General features: G+C 38.6%; 1 protein-coding gene across 3 annotated transcripts in view; it reads right to left on the bottom strand.

The window, feature by feature from the left end:
* Nucleotides 1-26156, bottom strand: part of ITSN1 (intersectin 1) — a 139112-nt gene that overhangs the window by 103763 nt on the left and 9193 nt on the right. For all 3 annotated transcript variants that reach the window (XM_087756157.1, XM_087756158.1, XM_087756159.1), the window contains exon 2: nucleotides 4141-4200. In XM_087756157.1, the coding sequence (XP_087612283.1) occupies nucleotides 4141-4168 (28 nt within the window). In that variant the 5' untranslated portion in view covers nucleotides 4169-4200. The remainder of the gene's footprint in view (nucleotides 1-4140; nucleotides 4201-26156) is intronic.

The following is a 26156-nucleotide window of genomic DNA, read 5'->3' as shown; positions in this document are numbered from 1 at the left end:
CACTTTCATGCTTCAAGTTATTAGTACTCAGAGCAAACATATCTCAACTTCCACTTAAGACCTCCAATGAACTCTCTAACACTGTGCTTCAGGTTTGTCTCAACAATTTCTAACCAGTAAAACATCATGATTTCAACATCCATAGAAGTACATTACACTGGTGCACCTTCCTGTAACTCCTGCTGTATAGGAACATAATGATACAAAGGCATCTAAGTTAATGGAATCACTGTTTTATTGAAGTAATACTTAAAGATAAAATGTAGACTTGTAGAAAAATACAGAGGATATCTAGCATTCATTCTGTCTCAGCACACAGATCAAATTTCAGGTAATAAGGTTCACAAATATTTACAGCAAGTATTTCAAACCGCTTGCAGGCTGAGGCAGAATCAGACTCAGCAGCTATGAAGAACATGAGAATTTCCTGTCTCCTGAATTTCTTCTATTTAAAATCTACTTTCACGTAGCAAAATGTACTTTGGAGAGAAAGGAAATGGACAAGGGGAAGAAAAACATTCCTTTAAATGGTAGATTTCATTAGTGAAAGAAAAGCTACATTCTTGGTAAAGAATTATCATCTCAGTTTTAGGTAACCTATGTATTTCTTAAAAGCAGACAGGCTAATAATATCTAATTCAAAGAAAGGACGTTTTAAGATGAGTCCAAAAATCCCAGAATTTTAGTGACTAAGCTCACAGAGGCACCGTAAACAGATTTCACAGCTGTGTTCCCTGTGGGGATGAAACAGGACTCTTCTTTGGATACGAACATCCCAAAGCACAATAGTTCATGTAAGCAATTATCTCCCCCATCTTCTCCTGAACTCCTGACAGGAGGAAAGGAATGGTGTTGATTAAGACTTTATGACCAATATGCACACTAGGCCAACTAGGAGCAGATGAACATCTCCCTGTATTGGAAATATGACTACTCCAGCCTAAGATCCTAAGGCTGGATGTGGTGGCTTACACAAAGAGGGAGAATTTCTTGAATATAATGTGGGGGGAGGGGGGGGATCAAAACCAAAACCCAAAATCAACACGAAATTCACAATGATTTGCTCTCTTGCTCTCTCTCAATTTGAGGTATGCATGACTCCAGTACAAAAAAAAAAAAAAGAAGTGCCAACAAAACCCACCAAACCCCCAAAAACACAACAACAAAAAACCCCCAGCTCTTCCTATCCTTCCACAAAGAAGGCAATAAAACCCAGAACTAAAAACTCTTATGGCATGAGGTAACTAAAAATGTATTCTATTAACTATTTTAAAATGAAATTTATTGATTTCTTCTCTGGAGTCCCCGTAGTGAGAACAAATGATTGTGAATATTTACTCTTCCAGATGAAGATCTGTTTGGTACTGAAACAGTAGATCTTCTTTGTGGGATAGGAACATCAAAAGAGCCAATGTTAAACCAAGCAAGCCTAGTAGCCTCTTCAGTCAGAAAAGTATGAATGGCATCTCTGGCATTGCCTTGTTTCCATCTTTTGTTATTTGAGGAAACAATAAGACCTATGGGAGGGCATGAAGCAGGATCTTACCCAGCACCAAGACATCATTCACGGCTTCAGATCCTGGATGCCAAAACAGAGGTTGTGGGGCTTTTCAGTATATTTGGACACAAAGGAGGCAGTCACCAAACCACAAAATTGACTCATAAGCAAGCTATTCTTGAATGCAGCAGCAAGCCCTCTAACCATCTTTTCTTTTACATGGCTCAGCAATCACCTCATCTGCAAAACTGAAGCAGTAGGCTTTCAGATATGAAATGGGCATTTTCTTCTCCTGGACAAATCGACAGAAGGTCAAGCATACCACATTCTTCCCAACAATTACAAAAATCCTATCACGCCTATTTTTTTTTTTTTTTAATTAGTCATCCTTAAAATGAGCAGTATTCCGGAATATCAATGAGTCACCCCAATTTAAATAGTGGGTGCTGTGCTCTTTCCATGGCCATTTCCCAAGCTGATTTGAAAGATTCTTTAAAAAGAAAGGAAGTGAAATAAAAACAAAAAAAGTCATTATTGGTATTCACAAGCAGAGGGATACCACATATTGCACATTTAGAGTAAGGGCTCTCCCAAGACGGAGACTGCATAGATGATCTCCTCTGCATCTTGTTCGGTGACTACAGGTAACAGAAAATGTTGCATTCTCGAAAGGATGGCAAATTTCCCCATAAAAATTGGAATTTTTTTTTTTTTTTTTTACACCATTTGTTTCCTCTTACAACAATCTCAGAATTTCAGAATTTTGCTGCTGTTCTTCTAAGATGAGGTACGACGCTACTTGGTAGACTTGGTTCAAGTATGAATATCATAACAAACTTCCCTGACGCCACATTACAAATTAAAGATACTCCAGAACCACACGAGCCATGTGCTTATGTCAACCTCCTGGTTGTACAGCAGTCAGATGAGAAACATTGTTTCAGAGGAAATAGTGAATTCCTTCCTTCCTAAAGCCACATACTAGAGTTAAAAGGATCCTGGACAACACATGCAAGATCAAATGGTAATATATAGAGTTGAAAAAAGAAAGCTGCTATCCATCTGTAATGCAATGAGAACTCTCTGAAGATGGCAGAGGAGACTGCTTTGAAGACAAGATTTCCATTAAGAATGTATGTACGTGTTTAAATATGGGCACATGCAAAGCACAGCCCTAACTCTAAACAAAAGGAAATACTTCAGTCTCAACAAGCAGATTTCATTCACATCACGACTTCTCTTAGATTGTGAAAATTAGGGTAAAATTAAGTTATTCACATCTTTTTATGCAACCTGAAAGGGTATCCACGTGCAACTGTCCAGTGAGTTTATTTGATCAAAACTTTGGCAGCCAGTTTCACTCCCAAACTGAGAAAGTCTGGCACCAAACAAGATTTCATTCCAGAGGGCTGGACTTAAAGATAACTGAGGCAACGAATGGCAGCTTCCAATTACACGTTTGTTCTAGCTACCACATGCAAAGAGATGCTTCTTCTGTTGTGCTTCACGGACTTTTTCAGACCAGCAGAGATTGCATCCCATCAGCTGTGTTTAACAAGAACTGGGTTTCTCTAACAACATGCCCTGAATAACACGACCCCTGAAGTTTCCCACTGAAACACTGACACTAGATACAAATTTAGTTCCTACCTATATCTGATCCCAAAAACGAGACTTCCATATATATATACACACATATACACGCACACTTTGTGCGCGTGTATGTATATTTATGTGTATATACGTATACACAAACATACATATACACGCAACAAGAATCATATCTGCATCTCCAGAGAAAAGTCCTTAACAGATACAACATTTAAGTGGAACCAAGCTGCATAGTAGCTCTCAGCACCGAAATTTATCTTTGTAATCTTTCTTCAGATTGGTTGCAAAAATGGGCTCAAGAATGCTCTTCATGTGAACAGCAAAATTTAATGTCTCTATTGAACCACCAGGGCCCTTCCTGGATCCTTCAAAAAGACTGAAGTTCAAGATGCTATACCTTCCCCTGTTATAAATGGAGAGCTAAAACCAAGCAGCACCTTTGTTTTAATCTAAACATAGGTTATGGGACAATAAGGAAAAGAAATTTGAAGTGATAGCCTCCAAAGGCATCTGCTGTACTTTTTAGCAATGAAAAAGTCCAGGAATCCTCAAAGAAAAAGCATATCCACTTCTCAGCCACAACTAGTGCTTATAAAGTGAGAATCTGTAACATTTAAACAGAATTTTAGAATTTCCTCTGAAAAAATATGAAAAAAGCAGGCAGGGACTGAGTAGGGAAGCTTAAGACAGTCAAATAAAACTGGGTAACTGCATAATGTAGCTATGCCCTCCTGCCAGTGGCTAAGTGGCCTGGACCTGCCCTACATTTACAGACTGTAGGACTGTAAGGGATCAATGCACAAGAAGGGATACAGCACAGCTTTTCTGTTTGACACTTCTGAGACGTCTCTGGAAAATTCATGTGTGTTCTCTAATGGGTCTACAAAAACATCACAAATCAGATAAACTATCATATAAGAAAGATACACTATCCATAAACACTCTCCATACAGAACATACTCAGAAAGCAACACATTTATGCAGAATTTTTGCATGTAAGAATAGTTCAGAATACACCATAAACAACTTACCCCCAAAAGGTGTTGGAAACTGAGCCATGGTTCTGTCACTTTTAGCTTGTTAATAGATGCCTGAAAAAGAAAAAAAAAAAAACAAAACTGATTATCAGTCACAGTATCTTCCATTTTCCATATATTTTCTGTACCACCATATAATCAATTAGTACAACAAAAATAAAGGCAGTGAAAAAGTAGGATCATATAAACACTACCTGCAAGAACCGTTACTTACAAGAGAACTAAATGTCTCATTTTTTGCACTAGCAAACAGCTACATTTCAGTTCTGTTTCAAGAATGTCCTCAAAAACAATCTTCATTTATAAATAATCAGTGATATAATGAAGAACAGAGTTAAGTCAGCCACAACAGACAAGATCTCAGTGACACTGCTCAAGGCTGCATTACTTTACTGGGTGTTAGAGCTCTGCTCCTGCTTAAGAGCAAAATTGGCTCTATTTCCAACTGTTGAAAACATACAACATTGTCAGCAATCTGTTTTTTATTTCTGACAGAAAAATTCATTAAATGTGCTGTCTTGCTTAGTGTTCCTTTGTTTTAAAGAAAGTACGTTAAAAAATGAAACTACCCCTAAATTAGCCCACAAATTTAATAAGCACATCCAAATGAAAAAAGTGCTGAAGGTGACATTGCAAGCAGAAATATGTGAGTTGATAGGAGATACTCTTAAGTTAGCACTGCTTGCTTTTCAAATAAAAGCAACCTACACAGTCTAGAAACTTAATCTTTAAAGAAAAAAGGAAAAACATTTTTCTTACTCCACACAAAGACTGACATGAACTGCCTGAGCCAAGAGGACAATAGCTAGCAACAGAGCCACAAAACAATGAAAAAGCAGCCTCTTGTCCTACTAGATTCCACTCATGTTTTCCAGGCAACAGGAGAAAAGCAAAAGGAAACAGAATCAGAAGGAGAATAATTTAGACTGCTTGAACAGCGGCAGAAATTTATCAATATCACTAAGAAAAGGCATTAACTTGCATCAACAATTTCCTTTTGTCTGAATTTCTTGTTTGCTCCACTCCCCACCCCCCTTTCACACTTCCCACATACTCTTCTGGCTTCCAACTTGGGAACCTACTATATATACACTCCACAGATGTCACTGCAGAAAAACCCATAGCACTTTTGTAAGCCAGTCTCCCCATCGGTTGTAATTTAAAGAACTATGAAAAAAATACTGATTTTTTTTTTCTCATAATTTGGCAAAGCAACCAAGCGTGGTACGACTCAGAAACCTTCTTCCAAATGCCAGGTAACACAGCCAATACTAATTTCACGCACAGCAAGCATTACCTCAAAAGTTTAAAATCACACGCATACTGATACGGTGTTTTCAGAATAAGCTATCTTAGTAGCATGGCTCTTTCAAAAGCATTTCTGAAGTGCTAGAAGATCAGCACTTTAACCTTTGCTTATGTTTTCTCATTGTTACTCTGTTGCCGGCAAAACCTCTATTATGCTTCCATTTTTTAAAACGGCAAGCAAACCCTGGGGGGGGAGGCGGGGGAAGAGCTCTCTGAACTTCCACACAGGTACTATTGAATCTTGCAGCACAGGCAGTTTTTTACACTCGAGTGTTAAAAAGATAACAGGAGAGAGACCAGAGCGCGGATTCTCTTCCTACTTCAATTTCCCAGAGCATGCAGGAGGACAGGAAAAGCACTTGGGGCGGCAACGGGAGGACAAGAGACTTGCAAAGGAGAAGTAGAGGGTGGGTTGGGGGGCGGCGGCGAAGTTTGTTTTGCTTTGTTGATTTGGTTTGGGGTTTTTTTGCAAGCTAAGAAAAATATTGTAAATACTGGGACAGAAGAGTGCATAAAAGGATTGAAAATATTTAGCCACTTAAGGGAAGATACTCGTCCACAGCTTACTAGTACTCCAAAGGAACTGGTAGTTTATTCCTCCTTTACCTTGAAGACATCAGAAAGCAGAGAGGGAGTAGGAAGTCTCAAGACTAGCCCTGTGCTGGATGCCAAAGAAAGCATAAAACCGTTCTAAAGAGCTTGTGGAGAGGAGAAAAAAAAAAAAAAGAAAGAAAAAAAAAAAAAGGAGTTAGCAGTAAGCAGATTAAATAGTGATGGGTAAAATGGAGAAAAGGAGAAGAAAGCTATGTTTAAACTTGAGAGACTGACAAACAAAATAAAATAGAGTGCAGACGGACATACAATAGGAAGCAAACAGAGGGAGAGAAAGATCAACACACTCCCGTAAGAGAGTAATTTAAGTCTGCTGTTTATTGCCAATGTAACACCCAACTTCCATAACCAGAGGTTTCATTTTACATGCCCAAGGTGACACCAGGGGCCCTACCTCTGCAGGAATTAAACTTCGCAACTGTGGACAGTTGATTCCAACAGCTCAGGGTTTGTTATATATGAAAATGAAGGCTAAAAGAGATCAGGAATTTCACAGCATTCCAATATTGACTTTGTAGTTTTTAGTATCAAAGAGCTGGAGAACCTGCCCTGCAAGGAGAGCCTGAAGAGAAGGAGAAGGCTCAGGGGGGACCTTATCACAGTAGTCCAGTACTTAAAGGGCAGCTACAAAGAGGACAGAGGCTTTCTCTTCTTGTGAAGTCACATGGAGATGATGACAAGCAATAGGTACAAGTGCACCATGAGAGGTTTCATCTCAATATAAGACAGATATTATTTACAGTGAGAACAATCAATCATTGGAACAACCTCCCCAAGGATATGGTAGAGTCCCCATCCACGAAGGTTTTCAATATGTGGTTGGACAGGGTGCTAGATAATCTCATCTAGGCTCCTTCTCCCACAGAAGGTTGGAACAGATCATCTTTCGAGGTCCGTTCTGACCCAGGCTGTTCTATTATTCTGCTTTTTGGGTTGAGGATCTCTGGGATGCAGGCCACATATTATTTATCCCAAAAGCATATGACGTAGTCATTATATTATAAATTTATCTTATGTTTGTAAATTATTGTAATGGAAATACAAGCACTGACATTTCAATTTGCAACATTATTTTGAAATAGTAACAAGTTGTTCTAGATCTGCATTCCCCATACCCTAATCCCTACCAGTTCCACAACAGCGTTAATTCCGCTGCCTTCCTTGTTCCTCCCAACACCCCCAACAAGAAAGAACACATAGCGGGACAAAACAAACATTATGTAGGAACCGACTGACCAGAAAGCTGACAGAAAAACAGAACGGGTAAACTGAGCTCTGTGCCATTCCCTTCAGGAAAGCAGTAATTTCTAACTACCTGCTGATATTTGTATTTGTAGGGACGTAGATATCTCAGCAATGTTTTTGAACTCTAACAAATTTGACTGACATCGACCAATGAGTTCAGAAATTATTCAAGCAGGAAGAAGGAGAGACAATAAGGGGAATTACAACTGCAGTGTCAGTCAATCGTATGCACTATTTCCTTAGAAAGCCAGCCCAAAACTCTTACCATAAGCAAAATTATGCTAGTAATGAACTGTTAAATAACAGTCCATCAAATATTTTATTTTCCACAAGAACTGGAAGATGCAATGGATATTTTATACTGCTTTTAGAAAGAATAATAAAGAACATTGAGCTACTCACCTTCACTCGTCCACAAAAAAGCTGAAGCCATCACCACACTGAGACTTGACAAACAGATCCAACATTAAACCCTTCCTTCTAACATACATCACTTAATCTATAAACAAGAGAGGTACACATCTAATCTACACACAATATAAACCACTAAACACTACGATCATTCACAAGTTCTGTACTTGCCAACTCTCCAGAAAAGGCATACACACCAGCTTTTAAGTTCACAGTGTGGTACCCACATCAACCACGGCTGCACGCCCTGTCCCCACAAAGGTCTGCGCAGCACCAGAACGCGTTTGTGCTCTCAGGTCAGTGAAAGCAGCGTAATGAACAAATGATGTTCCAGTAGATCAATAATTTGCAAATGCACACAAGACCCATTACACACGTCTGCTCTCTGTAATTCTTTTCTGCTCAGGATTATTGTACTATGTTTTTAGGAGCAGGCAGAAAGGATGCTGGTTGTCAGCATTGTTCCAGTTTCACTCAACATCTACTGTGTTCAGGGGTTTTACCTCTCTGTCACTTGGGACGTGGAAAGCCCACAAAGCCTGGGAGCGAACACTTCCAGCAAGGAAAGTGGGGAAAGAGGAGTGTTATCTCTCAGAAATAATGGGGTCAATGAGACCAGATAAGCCTACGTTTTTCAGTCTGAGGACCAGTGCTATTTCTCAGAACTAAGGCAATGGACAATACTTGGAGGTAGACTCTCACCCCTAATTGTCTACCACTGTGGCAATCCTACTGGAATAAATACATTCCTCCCATCCATGATCTCCCATGGACTTCAGAGCACAATGAGGCTTTCCCCACGTCTGAGCATGGGAGATGGTGAAATGTCATACTGGCACACGGACGTAAAGCGTACAACAAACATCAGGACCAAGGCATTCAGAGAGGCATAACTTTTATATTCTGTACAATTCAAAATTTCATAATCTACACAATTATTTTTATATACACAGAGACTGTTAAAACATACATTTAAAATGCATAGGTTAGTTTATGAGAAAAATTTGCTTACACCCAGCTTTGAGCAAGGGAGACAAGGAAATGTCCAGCCATCACACCTGTTAGTGCTCTCTCTTCCATCTTATACTATTCTAGATAAGCCCAGAAATAGTTTATTTCCCATCCTTCACTCCAAATCATTCACTCGCTTCTCATAAACCAATTCTATGTACAAATATTACTCTCTTTTATATACACAAAACCCACTCTTTTAACATTCTGCTCCTCCTTAAACTTAAAGGAGGCCTTTCTAGACTAAAAGTTATTCATATAAAGGTAAAATTTAAACTTATACAGAGACTAACTGCATAGGTACATAAGCCCAGATCATATCTAAATTTAAGTACTGATGTCTTAGCTAAGTTTTTACCTTGAAAAAATGATCAGGTTGAAAACAACTACACTAACAACACATATGCATAGAAGTCAGACACATATGAAAATTCTTTCCACTGTGTATTATATATGGACTTTAATAATGTGGCTTAAAACTTTATTACAGTTTCTATTTAAAGTTTAGGACATGTTTACATAGAAAACGGCAATAAAGCCATAGGAGGTACAAATTAAGAGCAATTTAGCTATTTCAGTGCTATGTGTCTTTATATGGACAAGTCTTAAAAAAAAAAAAATCTTTTTTTTTTTTTCTCCTTAAAATGCAGCTCAGCATTTCTATTCCTAAACAGTCATTCACAAGATAATTTGGGCAGACAATTCAAGAAGTAATTCCTGAGGCAACTTATCAGTCACCTTCCTCCTCCTACAGGAAAAAAAGAAACAAAACCAACCAGATAAAAAAACCCACATCCTTCTCAAGCATTCCAAATTATGACCAAATACCCCCAAGCAGGATGTCATGTGACAGTATCACAGACTAACAGTAGGTTTTTGTTGTTTTTCCCATGTTACATGGGAAAGTCTTTAGACTAGTATTAATAAAAGGACTCTGATAGTTTCAGCAAAGCCTGGTAATTTTAGATAGATGTTGGAAAACAAAAACTGTTTGAGACATTCTTGCAAGTTAGATTCTTGCTCTTCAGAGATCAGATCATTAATACAGTTACCAGTTTCAGTTAAACTTTTCAGAGTTTCTGCTCTTTACAGGAATGACTTCTAACTGCAAAAACCCTCACAAATGTTAACTTCTACTGTTTCTTGTATGTTTTGCCCAGCACCCAAATGAGATTAACAAAGCTAGTCACCATTGCAAATGCTTTTCAGTTCCTGTGGCAATGATCAAACTGCTGAGAAGGTCACTTCTGTATTCACGGTATCCATCTTCTGCTATGGGGAAAGGATAACCTGACCACAAAGGAAGAAAAATCACTATAAACCCACCAAGCAAGCAACAGATGTAGTAGTAAGGCACTCTTCTCTTTCCTTCACTCTAAGTCAGAAGACAGCTCAAGAGAATAAAGAACTCCTTACTTTCTAAAAACAGCAAAAATGGAGACATTTATAAACCCAAGGTTGACATTTACCAGCAACTGCGGTGGAAGCCCCAGACTAACACCACAAATGGTGTTTCTGTGTACAACAGATCTGCAAGCAGTTAAGGACATTGTTTATTTTCTTGCCATGGCACTGTCACTTCATCTTGTTCAGTCATGTAAGCTCCAAGTGTTTTTGTAGGAAAGCCCTCCACAAGTACTTCCACAGGAACTACCAGGTTTTTGTCCATTCTTGCTGAAGTACTACGTAAGGGACAGACTGTCCAAAACACACTTTGTTACTTCAAGACCTTAGGGTCAAAGTTCAACGGGATGGTTATGAAGAACATTCTTGGTCAAATCAGACCTATACCGCTCAAAGTTCTCAGACAAGTTTAAGATCCAGGCAACAGACTTTTTTGCCATCCAGACTAACAGCTGGCTTGCTGTTTTCCAGAATTTGTCTTTCATTAAAACAGTACTGAGTTTCCCAGGCTATATTAACTCATAGACTTCTGAGTGAAGGTATTTCTCATTTCTTTAACTGACATCTAAATATTAGTAATTATTAATTTAACCTGAGCAAGGTGCTCAGAACTTGTCATTAACAAACATACAAGATTATTTCTTCAGAGCAAGTTCAGAGATTAATTCATTGAAAATTCATTCCTTTTCTTCTTCCAATAGATGAGAAGCAGTTAGGTAACTGGTTATTAGAATTAATATCATCCATTCTGAAGTAAATGAGAATGACAGTCCCCATTTCAAAGCTGGGGAAAGTATGGCAGGAAAGCACTCTAATTCATGGTAAAAGTTAATAGCGTACCTTGGAACAGAAACCTAATTCAGCCTGATCATGAACCACAAGAATACGTTTTGCACACAGGTATTACAAGCAGCAGAGAAACCAAATGATAAGGCCAGAAATGAGAAGTTAACGAACCAGAGATCTTCCAGTGTCATTACATTCTGCATCTGCATCCACGAAAGAAACGTTGCTGAGTACTACGTATTACCAGCAGTACTCAAACAGCTCCCAAGCACTATAGTTAAAATGTTTCAGGATAGTACAGGCTATATAACCAAAGCAAAAATTTTTCCCTTAAGGAGTTCCCAGTTTAATCAAATGGAATTAACCTTAGGAGGAAAGCAAGCAAAGGCTGCAGTGTTAAGATCATTTTGTTGTATAGTCTAGCTAGCCATTCAAATCGTGCTATTTCTAATCTTGTACATACATAGGCCGTTTTTAATCTTGACAGCATTTCACCCAGTAATTCCAGTACTGAGTGAACTGCGACTGAATTACAGTACCTTTTTAAAGGGATGACTGGCTTTCATTTTAAAAGATTTAACATGAGGGAAAAATCCACTACATCACTCAACTGTTTCTAAAACACTTATTAAGAAATAAGTATTTGTTTTATTTTCATTTTAATATTTGTCGACTTCATCCTGAACCACTAGACCTTGTAAAGTATGAATTCTTTTCTTACTTTTAGAACGAACTTTTAGTAGTTTCTTAGCACTCAAAACTTTCATTTTTTCTTTTTAGTAATCTTTACTTACAGAGGTGTAGTAATAAGCTGCTTTTTTTTGTTGTTGTTAAAAAGCTTCATTAACACAATTGCAGTTGGCAAGTTCTGACTCTTCCCCCTTCAAAACAAGTTCTGTTATACTAAAAATATGAAACACAAGAATGACAGAGCTAGGAATACATGCCACACCTACAAGATAGCCTTAGCAGCAGCCTGGCATTACCTTCAAGAATGATTCAGTAAGGAGGACAAGGAAATACATGATATCACTGCTAGGTATGAAAGTATTGTGCTCTCCTAGACCCTCGAAGTCTATTTTGTTTTGCAAACATGAACTTGAGCAGTGATCTCAACTGACAGTAAGTAATGGTTTAGAGTTATACTGACAGCTAATAGAATCAGATAAAGCAGATTGGTTCTGCTGTTTACATTACATAAAATGAAGACAGTCATGCTTTATTTCAGAACTGTTAATCTGGCTGTCTCCATGGCTCGAGGATCACTAAGCAATGGCACTTAGAAGGTACGCTCAGAACAAAAGAAGAAAGTGGCCAAAGCCTGGAGTCCAGCCTTAGCCAAAGGAAAGCAAAGTCTGAGTGCTCTGTAATACCTAAGTGCTAGTTTTATGTTATTTGTATGTTAATGTATTACTCTAAGAGGCTGATAGTCGCATCACACCTTTAACTTAGCCACTCTTAACTTTTTAACTCTAGCTTTTCAGAGAGTAGAGCAGAGTTGTTTTGAAAGCCCAATGTAGCACTGGGTCATTTCTATTTCACTAGGCATTTTTCCCTTATCAGTTTTCTAATCTCTCCAGTCCACATAACAAGTAATCTTGTTTCTTCCTTTACTGTCTCAGCAAGAAATAGCCCAACTACAGAATAATATGATTATGCTTTTTTTGCAGATTAACGCTTTCCTTATTCCTACATCAACTGTCACAGCACAACTGCTTCCACTCCCCCTTGGGCCACCTGCTATAATGAGGTGGACACTGCTATATTACTTGCAAGTCAAGAAGGTCACGTAAATATACCAGAGGGTAGCTGATAAATTTCTTCCCCCACTTTGCTACAGATTCCCACTACACAACTCTACGTGAACTCTCCCACGTTTCACCATATTGGTCCAGCATTACTCCAGTGTTCCTGCCTTCTGAACGCAGCATTTTAATCTAACGTTGCTACTTACCTCCACTGCAGCTAAAGCCACCCTAACCGCAAGGAATCCTTTTTCATACCCCTGCATGAGCTCAGAAGTGATGGGGGGTGGAGATGGTGGACCCATGAGCTGTGTTTTCAGTCACAGGACTGAAAAGTAAAGAAATCATGGACAGTTTAGATCTGTGCTCCTCCTGTCTGATTAGGCCAACATAACTATCTCTAACATTAGATGGATTGGAATCAAAGGACTCATAACCCAGCTTGATGTTCTCAGAGAAATGAGGACAGCCAAAGGAACAGGTCAGAGCCATCAAGTCTTTCTTGGACAGTAGTGGCAGTCTTCTATCCCAAGATTTCATTACTTCCATTCTTGTCTGAACTTCATAGCTGAGCATTTGAAAGGGGGACAACGAAAAAAGGAAAAGAAAAAAAAAAAACTATCAGCTGTTCTGAGTTCTTTCACTTCACATTCTCCACCTCTGCCCCAAAGCAACAATTATGCTGGGGGAAGGGTAAGAAGGAAGAAAAAGCCCAAAGTCAGCATAAGTTTAAGTTGAGAGAGTTCAGGATCTGTGTGTCCACTCCCTTTCCCCTCCTCCTAGGCAAAACCATAAGATAAAAAGGTCTAGCAGAGCAGAGATGGGATAAAGTTGGTGATACAAGAGAAGGCGCAGATGGCTCCGCTCTTTGAACTACTCCAGTGTAGCTCAGTTTGTCCTCCACAAGCATCTGCTCTTCTGAACTCTTAGAGGAAAGGGGATCACCAGTTACATAAATGCGGTGGTGTGGCAAAAGCAGTTTGCTACAGCGGATTTGTCAAGCAGATTTTCAAAACAGTGCTTTAATAGGAGGAATTATTCAGTGTCTACCAAGCCTTATCAGTAGTTGCATCAGACCACATCTCTATTGAGTGAAGTAAGTCAACATCTCCCACCCATGTGCCTTCCACTCTGAATCTCTTCAAAGCTCTGTCTTCCTAACCCTTCTGCATGACATTAGGAGCACTCTCAGATCCAAGAACAGACATATATTATGTCATTTAGACAAGTATTCCTGTTATTCACCTTCCTTCTGGTCACACTTAACCCTGTTGTTCAGACACAGGTTGATAGCAGTCATTCTCTGTGGCTTAATCCTCTATTTTTTTCTTCTAATTAGTCATATTGATTTCCTTGAGAATGTCAATTCAAGAACCTTGATCTCAGGGCAAAACTCCCTGAAGGAGACCTCGCAAAATACATAAGCATTCCTTGAATCTGCCCTGAACATGAGTAGCATCCCTAAGGGATGGCTAACCTCCCTGTACTTCACCAAAATAAAAGACCCCAAAGCAATGAAGGTGAATGGCAAAGACTCCGTCATTGGTTTTGTTTTCAAAAAAAAAAAAAATTAATTTCAGAAAGAAATCACTTATCAGTGTATTGCCCAGCACCCCTAAGCAGCATGTTGTGAGAGAAGCTTGTTCTTTGGAGCAAGAACAAAACAGGCATTAAAACAAATGCTCGACATGAGGATGCTTTCCTAACTTTTTTGGAAGTTACTTTTTTCTTCCACAACAGAACTTCCCAGAGAAAGGGGTCACAGAAACACTCCGCAAAAAGTTATAGTTCCAGGCATTGGGGTTATACTGCCTAAGCAAGCACTTAACAAAATTCTCGAGATTTAATTATGAGGGGTCTCATATTCAGCTAAAAACATCTTACTGACCTATAAAGCTACCAATGCAGCACACACCAGGAAATTCTCTGCTCTGTGGCACTAACACACAGGTACAGTCCTGACTCCAGTGCTGTAAGGCAATTGAATATATTTCTGTACAACACAGTGATCTAAGTACTGCATTCACCCCAGTTATCTGACCCTTTTGATTTCATCACAAGCAACATATAATTTATATGTAATAAAAAGTATATTGCTGTAAAAATAATATATATGTCGCACAAGCTTCATATGTGTGGTTATCTACACAGAGTGCCACATCACTTAGCATCAAACAGCAAGGTTAAATCCTTTTTGTTACGAGGTTAAACAGTTATGTGGAGTGCAGGTGCCGGCAGCTGGGGGTTGCAGGGGCGGCCTCTCCGAGGCTCCCACGGACCTGCCGCAGGGCACAGCTGAGCCCCTTAGCCAAGATGGTGGCGACTCAGGGAAAGTGTGTGTAAGAAAGGGCAAAACACAGTCAAGTCTGTTTTGTCCATGGTGGTAATTGTTATGTAATCTCCCTGTCTTTATCCCAGCCCATAGCTTTTTCACCCCATCTTCTCCCTCGTCCTGTTGAGAAGGGGAGTGCAGGAGCAGTTGGGTGGGCATCTGGCAGCCCGCCAAGGTCAACCCACAACAACATACGAACTTATTTGAAGAAACCAGTATTCCATCTGTAGACGATCCCAACCCTTTAGGAAATAGTAGAGACTACTCAGGAAACGATGCAGAACTAGAGAAAGCATGAACATGCAAAACTGCTCTGACTTATGAAATTATTTTTATATAATATAAATACTATAAATATTGAAAGTATGCATGCACTGACTTATACAAAGATTACCAAATTTTGGCGTCTACTCATTTGCCACACAACAGGCTTTAAGAGGACCCGGCCAAAGTTCTCTAAAAACAGTAACACAGTGAATAAATTACCAATGATACATTTCAGTCAATGAAATTGTGACAAATTGTGTTTAAAAGAGATTAAAGAAGAGGACATGGTCTCTTTTCTACTTCAAATAAGAAACATATACAATAAGCAGTACCTGCTATACAGGATACAATGCAATAATCCTCAGTCTCTCTGAAACTGAAGATGACCTAAAGGTAGGCACCTTTAGCAGAATATTTAGAGAACTGTAGTAATAAAACAATACAAATAATAGTTCCCAGGCAAATATAGAGAACATACTTGAGTCTAAAGCAGCCGACATATTGCAAGGAGTTAGTTACCGAAGCTTCATTTCTTTTATGAAGCAGACCATTTTATTTAGTTAGAGCTTTACTTGTGCTAAGATCTGGAACTCTTTTCCATGAGTAGGATCATCAGTTCTCAGCTTTACAGAAAATGAACTGCTTCTTTTAAAACCAACCCAATTAAAGCAACGGTACGTAGTTTGATAAAGGAAAAGACACCTTTGGGGAAAAAAAAATATTCCAAAGACCTACCTGATGTTACCTAAGGATAGTAGCATACCGTTTAACACAAATATGCTTCCAGCAGACAATGAAAAGACAAAACAGCACTTTAAATAACAGCTTTGTTGGGAAGAAATGCAAATGTTGGATGAACAGATACTGAAACTTCCTGTGCTATTTTTCACATAGTGATAAGGACAGACCCTTGGGCATTTGTAAAATTAAGGTTTTTTTTTTTTTACACTAGAAAGGTTGCTTATCAGACAACAGTACATATGGAGGATAAAGGATTCTCCTACATTGTCAAGAATGAAAAAGTTGCATAAAGCTTAAACAAGGAATTAAATATGTTAAAGCTCAATTGCTAGAGGTAATGTCTCCTATTTAAAATATGCTTAAGAACACACTAATGAACTGAAATAAAAAGGGCTTAACTGCATAAGGCAGGGTATATCCCAAAGTAAGGTTTTTCTGTTTCCTTTATCCGTCAGCATACTGACTCCCCTCCAAGATGCCTAGAAGCAATTTTCACAAAAGAATAAAACTATTTCAAGTGTGTCCACAAGGCTAGGCAACTGATATATTCAATGGGATAAGGAAAAGAAAAATGTTTTGCAAGACGAAATGGTAAATGGTAGACACATATATAAAAAATTTAAAAGGTGTATTCCAACTTACAAAATTCTATTTCTATATTAAACAGAACTATCAACTGACTGCAAGTGCAGTTGAACAGCACAAAAAGTTGTGTAAGGACATGTGACAAGTTTCCTTTCCAGATGACAAGTGTGCTTTCTATCAGTTCCACATAAATCAGTCTCCTGCACCTCAACAACAATCAAAAAAGTTTCAGTCTTTGGTTGGGGTAAAAGATTCTTCAAATGTTAAGGTACAAGGACAGGAATAATCCTGCTGAATATATTACCAGCGGTAATAACAAATTCAGAGGCAGCAAAGAAATTATAAAAACAGGCACACAAAAAAGGAAGGCTTTCCATATATTTCATTAGAGTTGAGGTGCAGGTATTTATGCAACACAGACTTCTTCAAAGCACACATACAGTGATGTTAAGGTTTTCCTCACTACAAAAACAGATAGGTAGAAGCAAGAGTTTATTGGAAGAATAGACAGATTTCAGCTTTAGTCGTAACAGGCTGGATGTTGCAAACAGTATTCCACAGCAGCACTTTCTAAGGGCTGAGCGGTTGAGGGAGCAACGGGATCACTCAAATACAGTGTCACCAAGTTCCAGGCTACAAACACTCTGCATTTCTGCCAAGGGTTAGGAATTATTTCAAATCTATGCAAGAGAGAACCAGGACATGCACACAAAAAAACCAACTCCAAGAAAAAAAACTAGATACAGAAGACAGTACATTTTTTTAAAAGATGTATATATCATGCAGTTAGAAAAGAGGTGCTCGTTCTCAGTATACAAATATTTATAGCTGATAAGATGGCTTCTCTGAAGAATGCAGGTTACAGGGGCAGGGCACCATATGCACAGGCATTTTTCATGCTTGATCTGGAAAGCAGGCTACTTTGTTATAGTCCTTCCAAAACAACCAAAGAAGTCTGTATGGTTAACAATACTGAAAAGAGTCATTTCCCTCTACTGAAATGCTTTAAGACCTCTTTCCAGGATAAAAATTCCTTTCCTTAAAGAGGATAAGAACATTAACGTTATTGTTAGTGCTAATGGTTTATCTACTGTAAGTCACAAATCTGCAGCATGGGGAGTTTTATTTACTGTAGCTTACAAATTTCTCCCCTGTGGGTACTTCAAAAGTTGTCTGTTTTTCAGTACCTAGTAATCAGGAAAATTTGTTACAAGTCGCATTATGGTTGTGGAGCTGTCTTTGACTAGGAAAAAAAAAAAAATCAAACTGCTAAATTGTAATACAATGCTCTGATTTCCCAACATAATAGATCTAAAAAACATTTCAAGTTTGATTCAAGCAGAAAGTGAAGACAGCTATGAAAACAAGCCTACCGAACTCCTTAAAAACCCTCACATTTGGAAGTTTTTAACTGCTAACTATTAATCAGTGCCCAAGTACACACATAAGTACAGTTCTGTTGGTATGTGACAATATGATCCTTATTCACTGAAGCAGAGTGGTGGCAGCAGGTTGATTACTATGAAGAGACACCCTGAACTCTGCGTCCTCAAGCAACTTGTTTCCTCAAAGGCAGGGACAGAAAAAAGTAAGTGCAGAGATGAAGTGTTTACATGGGGAGTCACAGAGAGGAGGGCCAACAAAGAATGAAACAAGACAAGCCTGATACAAGCGCAGGAAGGGCACGCTGCTACAGTAGACTTCATGGTTCATCCACCTCATAGTTCAAACACAACTCATCCCATTCCTCCATCAAACTCCCACAGCTATTACAGCACCCATGTAAAACCTCACAAAGATTAGGCTTTCCAAGTTTCACACTTCTGAAAAGAGATCGAATATGCTCAGAAGATGATGTTACACCCATCACCCAGTGATGACACAAAACAATGATCTGAAGACAGAACTTTGTTTTAGGATCTGACTTGCCTAGAGATCAGTATATTTCTTTTTTAAAGTAGACAATACGATTGTAAGACCCCTTCTTTTTTTTTCCATCTTCCCTCGCAATACAAGCCCTGAACAAGGTTCTTGTAGGACACAGGTGTTGAAGAAGTGAAAGACTCCAGCCATCTTGTTAAATATGTGAACTTTAAATTCCTACAGAAGTCATCAGCACTACATCTCACCCAGACAGCTTCCGCTTGGTATGTTTGTTGCCATAAGCTTACTTTGCTTCACTGAAAGTTAGCGTCTGTCAAGACAATTTAAAAAAGTGAATTTAAGAAATTATTCCGCTTTCTTGTAAGGTAGTTTTTTCCACTCTGGTTGACCAGTTCTCATCTCATCTTAAAATGGGACTTTACATATAGGATTCACATTTTTCCTAGCTGTGTAGGTGACTGTAATTTACTAATCTAATTTGACTAAGTAGTTCTCATAAGTCACTCTATTTCCAGCCCGGAGAGCACAGTATCCATGGCAGGCATATGTCATACCTAATTCAGTTATCACCTCTCACAAATTGAAAACTGTACCCTAATAAGATTTCTTCTAAATAAACATATTAAGTAAGTAACATTAGTGTTTCAAGATTCTCCACTTTTTGGTCAAACAGGCACTTAGTATTAATACAGCAATAAAATAATATTGCTAGGTACCAAAAATTGCTTGGAGAAAGGGGAACATCTTGATTGGAAGAACAGGAACCCACCTCACTTCACTAAAAGGATCACATCTGTAGGTCATGAATCAGGTTTACATGTGTGTGTATATATATATTTATACATGGGGGAAGAAATAGCAGAGATTTTAAGATTACAAATGACATTTATTTTCCATTACAAATATGTTAACATATCTTCATGCGAGAATGATAGATATGAAAAGTTTGTACAATTTATAGCACAGGAGGAATAGAAGTTTGCACAATTTATAGCTCACACTTGCAGTAGTGGATTAAAACCTGACAGCTAAAATGATTACAGTCCCCATTCATTCAACCTGCTCCAGAAGCTACTGCAACATTTAAGATGCTTTCACTCTTGAATCAGGATTACTTTATTTCTCAGTCTGGCTTGTTAAAAATAGGGACAAGTTTACCTTGAAAATTGAGTCTTATGACTCCAACAGAAGATAGCTTGAGGGCCATTTTCTGCAGCAGAGACATCATCAGAAGAGGCTTGGGGACAGCTGTGAAGGAAGCTTGAAAGAGCAGAGGCTAGCATAATTGGCAGTACATTCAGCAGTAATTTTTCAGCTCACACTGGCTGGCTTCAGTACAGCACAGCATACTCTAAGAGTTGGCAACCTACAAGATTTTAAAAATAAACTTTGGATTCTAAAAATACATTTCTGATTATTTACCTTCTGAGTTAAGACCTGAAAATGAAAACTGGCATTATAATGAAGTATCTACTCCTTCACCTACCATTACAGCTAATAAGTTACCTTCTAAAATGGCAAGCAAGATTTTCTTGTAGTCACTTGTCTGTAGAAGCGTAGGCTAAAGATACTTTACATTAAATACTACGTTGTCAGTGTTTCAGCTGTTCAAAAACTCCGTATACTGAAGCACTTACAATCAAACTTTCATCAGACAAAAAAGCCTTTCTCAAAAACTCAACAGTCTAGTTTTCAACTCTCCTGAACACATGGCATTTAGTGGCACTTGAAATGAAAGGCAAAAGACAAAATGAACTTATTGGAAAAAAGAGTTGGCTACTTGCAGGAGAAAGAATCTGAACTTTTGCCTCAAAATTAAGTTGTCCCCCTTTGGGGAAAGAAAAAGGTCGTAATGCTCAGCCACTATTTGACATCAGAACAATGAACGCATGTCTAATCAAGAACCAGTGGAGGCACTAAATATGCCGAGTACAATATACAGCATTTTCTATTAGATACACTCAGTTCCAAAGTTGTGAACAGTCACAACAGGTCCCATGAAGCAGTAAACTATAGTAAGTGTGGGACACAGCAAGAGTAAGATTGTTAAATTAATTTCCTCTGAAAACGTAGCAACAATAACTAATTTTCCTAAAGCTACAGTACTATTTTCTATCACTTTTAAATTTTCCAGAGCAGCACTAGCATAAATCTCATACATAAGTCAAATCAACTTTACTTTCTCACATAAATGAGCAATAAAGTACCCATAAAGATAAAATTACATGAACATGCCTCAGTTCTCATCTGCTTAAATACTGCTGCTGACAGTTCCAGAACCCAAGTACTCAAAGTACTTGTTCAAATGTACAGCTGTTTTAGTGCAACATTTAAGCAGGAAATCCCAAGTTATGCAAGAAAAAAATACCAGTAAAAAAATGCCAGTTCATACTCTTAAAGGAAAAAAAGGCAGCAGCAAGCAATCCTCAATAAAGCCCACCGGCAAGCATTGCCAAGAGATGCACTGACATTCCAGACTGAACAGGCCATTTACTCACACACTTCTTTTTTTTCCTTTTTATTTTTAATTCTCCAACAAACAATGTCCATGACAACTGTTTCGAGCTACAGGAGTTCTACTATATGGCAACAGTTCATGTTCCTACTTTAAGACCTGCTGATAAAATCTCACTAATTGTTTTGATTACTGGTTCTTAAATGCTAAATACATGATGACAATTGAGAGAATAACAGAAGTATCTCAGATATACATTTGTCTATGGCTCATTTAATCACTGCTTGCACAGCTGAGAATTGAGGGGTGGGGAGAAAGTAAAAAACCAGCACATCCAGTTCCTTCGAGATACTAACCATGCTGGTTTTGGCTGGGGTAGAGTTCATTTTCTTCAGAGTAGCTAGTATGGGGCTATGTTTTGGATTTGTGCTGGAAACAGTGTTGATAACACAGGGATGTTTTTGTTACTGCTGAGCAGTGCTGACACAGAGTCAAGGCCTTTTCTGCCTCTCACCCCACCCCACCAGCGAGTGGGCTGGGGGTGCACGAGAAGCTGGGAGGGGATACGGCCGGGACAGCTGACCCCAACTGACCAAAGGGCTGTTCCACACCATATGACGTCATGCTCAGCAATAAAGCTGGGGGAAGGTTGGCAGGGGGGCTGCTGCTCTGGGACTGGCTGGGCATTGGTCGGTTGGTGGTTAGCAATTGTTTTCATTTGTCTTACTTGGGTTTTATTTCTCTCTCTTTGTTATTTTCCTTTTCATTACAATTTATTATTATTATTATTACTGTTATTATTATTATATTTCAATTATTAAACTGTTCTTATCTCAACCCACAAGTTTTCTCACTTTTACCCTTCCAATGCTCTTCCCCCATCCCACTGGGGCAGGGTACTGAGCGAGCAGCTGTATGGTGCTTAGTCACTGGCTGGGGTTATACCACAACACTAACAAAAGAGAAAGAATTTTGAATTAGGCCCAGCTGAAAAATCAGCATCTTCCAACCCTGCAATCATTACTTTAGCCTTTTGAAAAGTTCCTGTTGGTTTAACAGCCCAAAAATTAAGTCCTAATGGAGGCCTCAAGAAATCTGATTGCCAGCAGCCAGTACATTGTCAAAGCATGCAGTGTTAAAATCCTCAGAGAACGGAAGGTACCAAGTGGAAGAATGAAGTTGAAACAGAGGCAAAGAATCTGGGTAACAGTGCAAACATGAAAGACCAACAAGAAAATGTAATACCTCAGGACAACATGTACTATTTACTTGTCAGGAAATAGCAGGAGGAAACCTACTGTCTAACAACCACAATGGAAGAGGGAGACAAACTTTCTCGAACCAGGGATTGGTATGTCAGACCTAAAGCTAGAAATGACAGCTGGTGGCCAACATCAGGCTACACAAACATAATAAGTTTTCTGTTTTAGTCACCTGTTCCCTTATATTAACCTACTTTGAAATTTGGGTAGTCTTGCATGGATCTTTCTGGGAAATTAATTTCATTACTGACAATTAAGAAAGCTATCAGACTGCTTTTGAACTAAAACGTTTAGAATATTAAGCCAGAACTAAACACATACCTGCCTGAACATGCAAACAATATACAGGCATTTGAAGAATACACATAGCTTATGCCAACCCTTGAGAGAAGGCCATTCTTAAAAAATTCTGAAGGGATACAAGATGAAGTGCATGAACCATCTTGACCGTAGTCTATGTTTCAGGCTGATTTATTTCTGAATAATAAAAAAGCTTTGATTGCATAGACAAATCCTTAAGACTTGATCTTCTAGAGGACTGCATATGTCAATATAACTGAACCCTGGAAAAGATTCTGTGACAGGAGAATTGGTCCGTTTTGGAAAACAGCAAATTTCAGCATATCAAGCCCCAGTGACATACCTAAATTATTTGTGAATTAAGCACCATGAAAGAAAAAAAAAAAAACAAAAACAAAAACACCAAAAAAACCCCAACACAAACCCAAACCCAAACGGCCTGGGGGGTGGGACCACAGTTGTTCCAAGTGGTATCTAACAGTTGCAAGAGAGATCTAATTTTGTTACTGGTTTTAGTGCAAAGTCAAGTGTTGCAGACCTATAATATAAACTCAGTTCAACCTCATTTTTTAAATGCTTATCTCTAGATTGGCATACCAACTGAACTGATACACAAAGACACAAGAAAAAAAAAAAAAAATGAGCCATAGCATTAAAATGCTACAGCCTGGCCAAAAATATGAGTAACCAGATACTCAGTGCCAGAGGTCACAGCATCCACCAACAGTACTGCTCATGCAAGCCATTGAAAAACAGTAATAAAGAAGTCCTACAAAGAGGCACTAAGCCAGCATCACCCCAAGAGAGAAAGAACTTAACACATTTTTTCAGTTACCTTGCCAATAACCTCCCCACTGTATCCAACCCACTAAACATTAAAATCTGGAAGAGATATAATGATTCTATAGCAACCAGCTGCTGAGATATTTTTCAAACAGAATGAACTGAATACAACTGCCAAATACTTTCCCAACAAATTTAGCCTATTCCTAGTGGGAGGAGAAAAGTATGTTCACTGCTGTGATTCAAGATACAGTGCAAATCTGAGGTCATTACAACACTAGGGCAATTTAAAACAAATCGGATAACCAGGAATAGGTAAATAAACAGACCCACAAATTGTAGGTATGCAAGTTGCTATTACTCTGCAAGGATAGACACATCACTCAAGAAGCCTCTCCTCGGGAGTAGCACTTCTGTGAGACTTTTTTCCACACTGGTTAATCCCATCACCACATGACCAAGAGGCCAACTTTACTAATACTTCCATGTCCCCATTAAGAGTCTACTAAGGAATCTTCCAGAGATTTAAAACACCCATATGAACATGTCAGCTCCACACTGGTAGCTCCACACGTATGTAATTTGGGTTCTGTAAGCTCTCAAAAGCAAGCAGCAATTTGGTTGCCTCTGTGTTCAGATGCAACCACCCCTGCTATAAGTCTCCTGATGTGTGTATCCCTAAAAAGGTTCAACCTCTCTACTATATGCCTACAAGCACATCAGTTAAAGCATTTTTCTCAGCAAAATGAGAATCAGAGACCATGAGAATTCAAGAGCATGGTTTCCCTTAGCTCATATACAAGCCAAAAGGAAGACTCTAGGTAACTTGAAAAAATAACTACAAAAAAATCAAGCCTAATATTACGTTTATATACATTGTCCCACATGTGTATCCTCAGAAGACATATTTTAGAAGTCTACAAATCAAGAGAAAGGTGGAAGCCATCTAACTAGGTAACCTCTGTCTGTTTCCTTTCATCGCAATAAGGCTTTGTTTCTATTTAAATCTTCACAGAATAAAGTCCTTAATCTTTAACAAGAGACAAAGCCAAGTTAATACGAGATGGAATTATTGTTAGACTATATTCATCTACTTTCATAATACAGTACAGGGATAACAACTGAACTCAACAGGTAGATGTTTAAAATACCTTAGTTGAGACAGGCTCCCATTTTTCCTCTTTGTCTGATGTTGTTAATGTAGCGTTTTTCCATCTCTCTTCCCCCGCTGTAGAGCATGGCTCATCATAAGTATCTAAGCTACTCCAGAAAAGTACCTGAAGACTGTCAGAAAATCCATGGGCTTCCTCACGTACACAGCCTGGTACAGAACTAGAAACTGCTGCTGCCACCTTAAAAACAATAATCAGAGCCAACTAAGTTTGAAAACCTGCATACTGGCGTATCCACACTATTTGTAGCCTTCTGCCCCTTTCTTGCCCCTTATATTTACTGTCTTTTTAAACCTCGCTAGCTACAAAGTATCTCAGGTGGAGAGTAATTGCATGTGTTGTTCTCTCTGGAGGATTCAGTTAACTTTTTTTTTTTTAAATTAAATTTACTTATTTCTCCCCTCCCCCCATTTTTTTTCCTTTTTGAAGCTGGGAAAGGATAATAAAGCACAATAAAACTCCACAGAAAAGGAAATGAAATTTCACAAGAATTTCAATACACAGGCTTCCTAGGTTTCATTTCAGTGCACAAAGTTTAGCTGAGTCAGCATTCTTGATTCATAACACTTGCAGGTTTTTGAGGGTTTGTTTGTTTTGTTCTAAATAAGAGGACTAAATTTCTGTCACTGTTTTGAACTTCCCAAGCTGAATGCCTAATTTTGATTTTGAAGATAACCATTTAAGAGATTCAGCATGATTATATTCCCTACACATACTCAGGAAAGCTATTTTAACGTAGTTGTTGCCCTGCCCCAACTAGCCTGTACCTTGCTTTTTCTGGTAATCCAGGAAAAGGAGGAACTTTTTGCCATAACAAATTCCAGAAACTCTAGGAATTAAGCAACTCTAGCTCCAAGGAAAATGGGATTCCCTGCTGTAGTATAACATTTTCATGCTCAAAGCACACAGAGCAGGAAAAAAATGCAAAATTATTTCTGAAGCTTCATGCAATTTCTCATCACAGAAACTATCATCTATCAAAACCACCAAAGGAAGAATCCTCCCTCTTACTTATACAAAAGTCCTTAAAACTACACGGGGGGGGGGGGGGGGAACAACACACAATAGGCAGAAGGTTTATTATTCAGCTATCAATGGAGTCTACCAAGTATCCAGAAACAACTACCAGCTGAAAAGACTACAGTCTTTCAGTCTGCTGAAATTTCAGCTAACATGTCATCCCTGGAACACGTTCAATTCCTCAAGCCAGCAACTAATAAGAGCCAAAAATGCCGAAAGGTCAAAGCTCCATTTCTCTTATCCCTGCCTCTGAGCAAATGGTGAGACCGTGAAGAAAAAAAGAAGAAAACCAATGCTACGTATTCCTACTTTTTAGTCCTACAGTTCTCCTCCTTTCTCCGTAAGGACTCTGAAGCCTGTATCAAGACACAAGCAGGAGCAGAGTGAACCTAGCCCAGTTTGTCACCTGACCATGAAATTCTGAATTCTAATACTGAAACCTGAAGTTTTCTGCTGTAGTTTGACAAAGAAGCAAGCAACAGTATAAACAAATGGTGGTGCCTAAATACTCAGAGATACCACACCACATCAGATTTAGTCTTTGCTGTACAAAGACTGTATTCAAATTAAGAGTTAGACTCTGTAGGAGCAGATGATGTTCACATCAAAAAGGCTTGCCTTCATCATTCTTGTTTGTTTTGGCCTTGTTTCTGTTAAAGTAAGGTTTTATCAAATATTTTCAAACTT

This window comes from Nipponia nippon, unplaced genomic scaffold (genome assembly GCF_047370975.1).
Source record: "Nipponia nippon isolate SJK-2023a ecotype South Korea unplaced genomic scaffold, ASM4737097v1 scaffold_2, whole genome shotgun sequence".
Taxonomy (NCBI): domain Eukaryota; kingdom Metazoa; phylum Chordata; class Aves; order Pelecaniformes; family Threskiornithidae; genus Nipponia; species Nipponia nippon.
The sequence above is the reverse complement of the archived record's forward strand: the minus strand, read 5'-3'. Positions and strand labels throughout refer to the sequence as shown.